Source organism: Gigantopelta aegis, chromosome 8 (genome assembly GCF_016097555.1).
Source record: "Gigantopelta aegis isolate Gae_Host chromosome 8, Gae_host_genome, whole genome shotgun sequence".
Lineage (NCBI taxonomy): Eukaryota > Metazoa > Mollusca > Gastropoda > Neomphalida > Peltospiridae > Gigantopelta > Gigantopelta aegis.
This window is the reverse complement of record NC_054706.1, coordinates 9999653-10009300: the sequence shown is the minus strand read 5'-3', so window position 1 is coordinate 10009300 and position 9648 is coordinate 9999653. Positions and strand designations below refer to the sequence as shown.

The 9648-nt window shown below is 34.5% G+C and overlaps 1 protein-coding gene across 1 annotated transcript in view; it reads left to right on the top strand.

The window, feature by feature from the left end:
* Positions 1-9314, top strand: part of LOC121378749 (polycystin-2-like) — a 13292-nt gene extending 3978 nt beyond the window's left edge. Inside the window, exons 2-3 of the mRNA XM_041507041.1 lie at positions 328-1560; positions 4897-9314. Coding sequence (XP_041362975.1) covers positions 328-1560; positions 4897-5012 — 1349 coding nt within the window. The 3' untranslated portion in view covers positions 5013-9314. The remainder of the gene's footprint in view (positions 1-327; positions 1561-4896) is intronic.
* Positions 9315-9648: the final 334 nt, after the last annotated feature.

Sequence of the window (9648 nt, the reverse complement as noted above, 5' to 3'; positions counted from 1 at the left end):
ACGGGAATTATAGTTGCATATACAGTTGAGAAAAATATATTATTTAATTTGGCATTATATGATTAAGGGATTATTACCCTCGGGTGTTTAAGTATCGTCAATATGTATTGGGAACACTATATTGCCAGAGACTCGCATAATACAATTGGTATTTGTAATATATGATATTGACGACACTGAAACACACTCGGGTAATAACTTTTATATCTTTATCTACTAAATTGAAGAAACTTCTTATAAACTGATTACTAGCAAATACCGATACATAGACAAATGGATTCTAGGCAGATACTTTGTTCAATTGCTCTTATTTTAATGCTATTTCAGCTTCCTGTTCCTTGCCATTTGTACGTGATGTGTACTGCATTCCACGATATTCAATTACTACTGAAGACACCGGTGACTACTGCGAGGGATGGAATGCTACAAAACCATGTGACGAAAACGAAGGGTTACGGTTAACAAGTGCAGCCTGGACGTTCATACCAGCTTGGAAAATCTGGGGTATTCCTATAGCAGGCAGTTTCAATCTGTATGGTGGAGGTGGATATACAGTGGAACTGGACATCAGTCGCCCAGTCGCTAAAAAATCAATAGATGAACTCATAAAAAACATGTGGATTGACCGTCAGACGAGAGCTGTGTTTTTAGAGTTCACTGTGTATTCTACAAACCTGAACATGTTCGCTTACTGCAGTTTACTTTCCGAGTTTCCCGAAACTGGGGCTGTCCTTCACTATACCAACATATTCACATTCAGAAGTCTGCAGCTTACTGGAACTCTGGGTACCTTCATTCTCGCTTGTGAAATCATCTTCCTGATAGCCACAGTTGTATGGGTCGTCGTTATGGGAGTCCGCCTGCTCAAGCAAAGATTGACCTTCTTCAAGCAGTTCTGGAACATCATTGAACTCGCCACTGTCGCTTTGTCATTTGCTGCAATCGTCTTGTACATCATCAGGCTTATGTTTACCAATGAAGCCTTAGCTAGACTGAGACAGAACAGACGCATTTTCATCAACTTCTACCACATTTCAGTGTGGGATGGCTTCTTTATCTACGTTGTTGCCTTTCTCCTAGCCCTTGTAACTCTACGACTTGTCAAGGTTCTGGGCCTCACTAAAGTCACCCGTACCGTCTTTACTGTATTGAAGCAAAGCTCTAAGACTCTTCCTGGTTTCTTTTTCTACATTTTTCTCGTCCTGCTGGCATTCGCTGCATGTGGCACCCTGTTCTTCGGCGCCTTCGCAGAGGAATACAAAGACCTCATCACATGTTTGGAGAGTCTCTTCTCTGGCGTACTGGGTCATACTGGATTCACCAAGATGAACATCCCAGCAGAGATCAACTGGTTTGGTTTCATATACTTCACCACCTTCATCATCATCGTGACCTTCACCCTGGCAAACGTCTTCATGTCGATACTGCTGGACACGATGGACATGCTTGCTCGAGATCGTAGCGCGGAACGGGATCTTGAACTGACGACATACCTGTGGCAGTCTGCTAAGGAATTCGTGACTGGAAAGAAAGCAGACGGGCTTTTGAAGTCAACATCAGGTAAAAACAATTATAGATTCTGTTTTATAACCAAACCATTTCACAGCCACAATAAAAGACAGGCAAATACCTTCTAGAATATGTTGGATAATATTCATTCTTTGTTTGTTGGAGATATGTTATAATAATTATTACCTCGGGTTATATTATTCATATAACACTTTAAGACTAACATATGTTCGTGTGTGGTTTAGTTGGGTGATTAATGCCCTAGATCCATCATTTGAAGCATGATGTTTTTACCCTTCTGCTGCACACACACACACACACACACACACATATAATCAGAAACCTTATAGCATGTTTACTTACATTGGGTTTCTTAAATTTATTGCAAGCCTGTAGGAACTCAAGGGGAAAGGCGATACAGACAATGATCATCACATAAAAATAACAGATACTACCGTCAAAAACGGGTAAACGGAGAAAATCATATTTTGGGATATGAAAAGGAAAAACAATGTGGATAGGAGCATTCATCTGCACAGCTTCAAATAGCTTTCCTCCCCCGTTTGAAATATCTGTCCTATATACTTTAAAGAGACAGACGCTAGTTTTTAAACACTACAGCATATTTTTCACTATTTGAGCCGTTTATGATCACTGAAATCAAACATTACTTATATCTTATTGTTTACATTATCTGTTTCCGTAGAACCAAAGTGTTTCTAGTCATCCTAGTGTTTCTAATACCAAAATATGCGTTTTTCCTATTTTTAAAAGCGCACGTGCGTCTGAGAAGTAGTGGTTATTGATTTGAGTTCAAGTCTATATTTAAGGATATTTCCTGGTTTCAAAGTCACAGACTCTTCTTTCACTCTATTGTAACTTTATCCAAACGAGTTACAGGTTTGTAAATTAACTAAACTTAGTGTCCATTTTTACGGGTTAAAACTAGGGTCTGCGCCTTTAATTCCGCTGCCAATTCCCATACAAACAACAGTAGCACTTTTGTGCCAACTAGCTAGCTTGGACGCCGACATATTTATCGCGGTAAAATATTAAAGATAGATAATACAAAAAAATAAAATAATAATATTTTAAAACATTCCTTCTTAAATGATGTGATCGGCCAGAAAAAAAAACCCAAAACCCAAATAACAGTCTCCATGAGAGTGTCAGACCACATTCTTAATTAAATTACTCCAATAATATTTGAAATTTGCAAATGCTACTAGAACTAACCAATTTTGCTTGTGCCTACCCGTGCAATATGATTACTAATATGATTGCTCAACCACAGACTAACTGTTCTAACAAACATAACGCTAAAACAAATACTTCTGGCTATGCTACAAAACACATGAAATAAAAATATGTGTCATATTTTATGGGTGTGGCTTCATCGTTCATTGCTCATTTACAGTTGAGAAAACATAATTAGGCTAAGTAAATTGGTTCTATATTTGAGGACCTTACCCCTTATCATATGCTAGTTTTCAGTTCATCCAGGTGTCATAACCTTTTTGTCTTCCTTTTAAAAAAGTAAACAAGCGAGACATAGGTATTACTTTTTCGACGGCAGCAACCACAGTGGATGGCGTACAAAATTGCGTTTAGCTTAATTTTAAGTTTCGAATTTAGCCCCATTCCTCACAAACTGTAATTCCTATGTCATTAAAACTTAGTTTACGGTCGCGGTATATCAAATAACATGGGCATCTGTGCAGTAGGTTCGAATCCTGCCAGTTGACAACTTGTGTTTTTAAATATTATAATTATATTAATAAATGTTCAAAATGTTGACATGTATGAAATTATAGTTTAATTAGAGTGATTTTGTAAACATGCGTTGAGATGAATACGCATCGGTTATTGGGTTTCAGAAAAGATCCAAACGACAAAAACACCTATTGATGCAACTATTTAGGGGTGCAGAAATGGAAAATAGTTCACTAGCCCGCCGGACCAAAACCAACTAAAATTGACTAGCCCGCCAGAATGTCTACTAGTTCGCCAGTCTGTAGAACAATATATTATTGTTTATTGAATATATAATAACAAAACATTATTAAAGACACTTGGTAACAGATGAACGTCACGTGACAAAGGAACGAAATAAAAACCCAAACTTTGATTGACAAATAAATATATTTGTTTTAATATTCTGGTAAAGACTAACGATTTACAAAATTCAAGTGGCATCCCACAAGTATTAACGCGAAAATATATTCAAAACACACCAGCAACATACTATGAACGTAAACAAATACTTTTTTTTAATGAACTATTGACCTTTGAATGGCTTTGTTTCCAGAAATGAGGCTAAATCAGAATCCCTATTAAAACGGAACCATTTTTGTGTGCCAAAACGGAACCGATTTGACTAAAATAGTACCGTTTTATTTAATTTTTAATTATTATTATTATTATTATTATTATTATTATTTGTTTTGTTTGGCTATAATGGCATTTCAATATATTGGGGAAAACGGTGTTACAAAGTAATACATAATTAATATAGCTGTTTTATTGAAGATATCATCGTTCACAACTTGTAATGCCGTTTTCACATGAAAAACCCCCAATACGTGATGGTATAGCCATAAAATCTGTTTATACTAATATACATTCCAGAGTTATTACTGCACTTTCCCCCCAGTTTTTTCAATGTTGAAATAGACCAACAAGTTCGCCTATTGCATAAATAGTCTCGACCGATATTTTTAGAATTTGTATGCTCCCGAATAACGTTTTAAAAGGCGAAATGTAATTGGTCGATATTTAAATTGTTATTTATAGATGAAATGTCACCTGGACATGGGAGTCTATGCAATGCTGTTAGATCTACTGGTGAGACCAGTAGAGCTAATTTTAATCAGATTGGGTTCCGTTTTTGCTATAGCCGGTTTCCGGAATGTCGCGCCTGCGCAGTTAAAACTCCGAAGTTAGCAATGCTGTAGACTACACGTATTATTGTGTATTTCGTCATCATTCTGAACTATTTGTTTGAATGGTTTGGAATTCTGTCATGGCTGATGCGAAGTCGCGGATTCAATGTAAAAAATTAAAATAATAATAAATAAAATGTACAGTCTGTAAGAAAAAGACGGATCGCCCGTCGGACTGGTAATTACAATTATAACTCGTCTGTCAGCATTTTTACTCGCATTTGGCGAGCGGGCGAGTACATTCTGCACCCCTGACTATTAGTGTCACCGAATACGTTTATGGTAAGCGAGAGATTTAATTCTGAAGTATTCATGTGATTTCAACGACATTGTCCTATATGTGTTTATGGACAAGGGGATTTACGGGATATTTGCGATCAAAAGTATTATCCACTCCACCCAATAAATGAATAAATGACATGACGTTTTTAAACTTATTTTACAGATACTTGGAACAATTCCAACGCGGCCATATCAGTTTTCCGCCATCTACAGACTGCTAAAGCCAGCATAGAGGAGACTAGATCAGCTACGTCGAATTCAAGTTATATGATCGAGTAAAACTGAACCGATATGTACAATTAACTGCTTTCTGCTGGTGTCGTCTTTGGGAAATTTGATGAATACGGTTTTGAATACATGTTTACTGTTATATTCAGTCTGCGCTTACGTTTTCTTAGAAAACTGGCAGTTAAACATATATGTAATATAAAGATGTCAAATGCAATAGTTATTCTTCAGGCTTCTGCCCATTGCTATTGATATTCATCGAACACAACTTCTATTTTAAACTTCCAACAAGCACCGTCGCTGCAAATTACTTTGATGACCATCACTTATAATATAATATTGGTGTAATAAAGCTTTGAATATCATACCCTTCTGCAACAAATGGTGTTAAATATTTGTTATTCATAAATTTAAGGGCCGAATCCTGAGTGTTTATATAACAAAATTAAATACACATTGTTAGAAATGCATTAAGGTTTCAGAAAAAAAATCAAATCAGATATATCTGTATTTATTTTCTGAAATACGACCCCTAAGTGTTTGGCTAGGTAGGAAACCAATTTAAGTTCAGTAAAGTGTAACGTCCGTGTAGTCGACTATTAATCCATTCGTGGTTGGATAGTGCAAATGGTTGATCTCAAACCTTTTTGTTTAACAATATGTATTGATATACTGAACGCTTGGGATTGATCAACATGCATTATATATATTCAGATCTATCCCTGTTATTACAAATATTACGTACTTGGTAGACTAAACAATAATATGTGTGAGACAAACAGACAGACCAACATACTAAATAAATGAATTAATTGTCAGAAGTTAAAGTGATCTCTTGCAAGTATAAATGTGTGTACATGGTGTACATATCAATATTTTAAAAATTCGGATGTCCATATACATGTAGGGGTTTCCCAACAGCAACATGGGTTTCCCAACAGCAACATGTGTTTTCCACGTGATTAAGTGACGTTGGAAGATACGGTACCCTAGACCAGTAAAGAGCATGTATATGAATATTGCTAATGTTATATAATAATTGCCTAATTACAATAATCATTTTACTACATATAAATACAAACATACATACATATATACGTACATACATACGTATGTACATACATATCTACGTGGACATACATATATTAGTTTTGTAGGAAGCCAACTTGTTTCTTTTATTGTGAAATTAGTAAATGTTTGTTTATTTACGAGCAAAATACAATTATCTGTGATCGAGAGGTAAAATAGACCATCCGCTTTTGTGATATTAAAATATATTTTTATATTCAATGTTTTATAAATGTTGCTATTTATTTTCTTCTTTTTATTTGTTTTTATATTTGTGTACATGTTCATCCTATTGTCATCTGGCACTACAGACTTGGTGGACGTGACCATACTTAGTTAAATCATATACCAAGCGTTTTTGTAATGTGTAATGGGTTGTATTTTTTAAAGTTTCCTTGTGCTGTTTTGTTTGCTAATACAGTGGGACCTCGTCGCAACAGCCATGTTCGTCCTGGATCACATTGCCTTCATATCGAATTTGTCGTTGTAACAAATTTGTAATGAAATTATATTCCTTGGTATTATGGCATGAAGATAAATACTCCCTATCGTCCAACATTTACCATAGTTTGACACCCAGTAGCTGTAGCATGGTTTCGTAAGTACATTGGATGATTCCTATCACTGTTGACTTTTGCATGAGAAAGTAAACAAACGTATGTTACATTCACAGCAACAAATCTGCAAAACAATTAGTTTCAAACAAACCATCAGGATTGAACACAACCAGCTTATAAAAATGGTGTATTATTTAATACTTTTTTTTTTTTTTTTTTTTTTCTTAATACCTATGTCTATGATTTTCAAAGACACTAATTTGAAAGTAATCTTCATTTTGTTTTGCCTTCAACTGTACTGTTATATTTGTATTCCAGCAATGTCATTGTTTGTCGATAATACAATGTTGCAATTTGCCTTAGAATATATAAACACATTTTTATAAATTAATATAAAACAAAACATTGACGTTTTCAACGCTCGTGTGGTAATATTCGCCAACGCAGCAAAAGGTTTAGTGTTCATTTGAAGCACAGAATTTGTAAATAAAATTTAAAGTTAGCTATTTGCAGAAGAATTGTTTGTTTATAAACATTGATATACTTTAGAACCGAATACTTATTCCGACTGAAACTGGTCTTCCTACGGTAATAGTTATTGTAATACAGCCATTGTAATAGAAGACTAAATAGCATTTAAACAATTAATGCATTGCAGTTATTGCCAAACCCTGCTAACAATGGTTGTCCAATTTAACCCGTTATGTAGTGTCGTTGTAAAGAAGTATGTTCTGACTTGTTCCGAATTTGTTCGGTCATTGTCGGAAGGTGTGAATTCCAATTTAATGAATAGAATAACACTGATGCGCGTTTGTTCCCCACATGTATTGGTCAACTAATGTGACTATGGTAGTAATGACGGGCGTTGTTAGTTCCCCACATGTATTGGTCAACTAATGTGACTATCGTAGTAATGACGGGCGTTGTTAGTTCCCCACATGTATTGGTCAACTAATGTGACTATCGTAGTAATGACGGGCGTTGTTAGTTCCCCACATTTATTGGTCAACTAATGTGACTATGGTAGTAATGACGGGCGTTGTTAGTTCCCCACATGTATTGGTCAACTAATGTGACTATCGTAGTAATGACGGGCGTTGTTAGTTCCCCACATGTATTGGTCAACTAATGTGAATATGGTAGTAATGACGGGCGTTGTTCCCCACATGTATTGGTCAACTAATGTGAATATGGTAGTAATGACGGGCGTTGGTTAGAGGTCTCCTTGTATATGCTTATCATTTTTAAACTGACATTGTTTTTACGCAAAGACAACGATCCAATAAGGGTGAACTATAATGTAGTCTTTAAGGTATATTAACGCAGGGTGTTGTTGTTGTTGTTCAGTATTTATTACTGTTTATTGTTGTAAATTTTTGGAGATAACAAACCTGAATCTGAAATCTGACTAAATCTTAATATTTTGTAATAAGGTCTGTATTTTTATGTTCATTTTCAATAATAAGTAATTTCCATACTTGGGGTTTAGACTAAAGCAAAATTAAAAGAATATATCAGAATGCAGTGTTAAGGTAGTTTTATTTTATTTTAAATATGCGTTTACTATGATTTTTTTTTTTTTTTAAATTTCCAATTTCTGGTTCCATACAGTGCAGACTTTAGACCCAGAAAATGGACCGGTATGTTGTAAAACAGAATACCTTTGAGAAAAGAAAACCAAAAATATTTGGGAATGCATTTTTATTCAGATCAATATAGCAACACTGTGTACTTTGTGTTTGTTGTATTGTGAGTACGTTTTAATTACATAAACACAGGGTGCAATAAATACCTGAACAATAGAATTTAAATTTTAAATTTTTCTAAAAATGTATTTATTTATTTATTTATTTATTTATAAGCACTGTTGACATGAAATTCACATTAGAAACTCAAACTAGATTGTGCCTTCAGTAACTTCGTACATGTAAAAACTAATTATGTTTAAGCCACTATAAACGTTAGGAATTCCAGAAACATGGAGGACAAACATTAATATTCTAAGCAAGAAAATGTAATTAATATCCAGTTTTATTCATTAAACGCATTGTTAGCATGGGGCATGTTTACATATCTGTAAAGTCAGGAATGTCCCTTTAAGAGTCATGACTGTCATTTCTTAATACAGCATGATGAACAAAGCACTTTAAAATGTATATCTAGTTGTGGTATAACGTGTTTATTCAAATTAAACTGGTAAAATGTATGAAATTTTATTTCTACCTAACACAAAAATATAACTTCCATTCGAAACCAAAACTAACGTGCATAAAGAAGACAAATGGTTAATCAGAGAAGTAAGTTAGTTAATATAGATTTCAAATTGTTTTTTGGTTAATCAATGTTCCCTTATTATACTTTTGATAAAGTGTTGCATTGATTCTGTTAAGTTGGCATCTCTGATTTCTATCACTGTCTGACACTAAAACTATTTAGACTTCACTAAGTCAAAATGGGTTAATTAAGGATTTTGTTATGCCTGGCATTAATGCGGCTGCCCTGCCTTCTACAAAATTATATTATTTTACTTCCTAATGTGAATGACTTAAAAGGAATACAAGGGCAACATTTTTTAAATTCCATCCAACACCAAAACGAATATTTTGAAATACGCACTCTAGTTGATTTCTTCATTGTGTATTGTTAATATCGTTAATATTGTTAATTGTGTATTATTGTATTTTTATGTGAAACACATTTTAGTCCTTAATAAATGTATTTTGAAAAGCTCTGTTGTTTTATTCTTTTTCTTTCATTTTATTCTTAATAATGCTATATGTAACTTCTAAATGGCTTGATATGTTATCCGCATATGGATTGTGATAAATAGCACCATTACTTTAGCTATATCTGAATATTAAAGCAAGGTTTTCGTCGGTCATAGGTGAACATAGGATATAGTAAATGATGTGATAACACATCATGCATGAGAGAGAGAGAGAGAGAGAGAGAGAGAGAGAGAGAGAGAGAGAGAGAGAGAGAGAGAGAGAGAGAGAGAGAGAGTGAATGAATTAATGTTTAACGACACCCCAGCATGAAAAATACATCGGCTATTGGGTGTC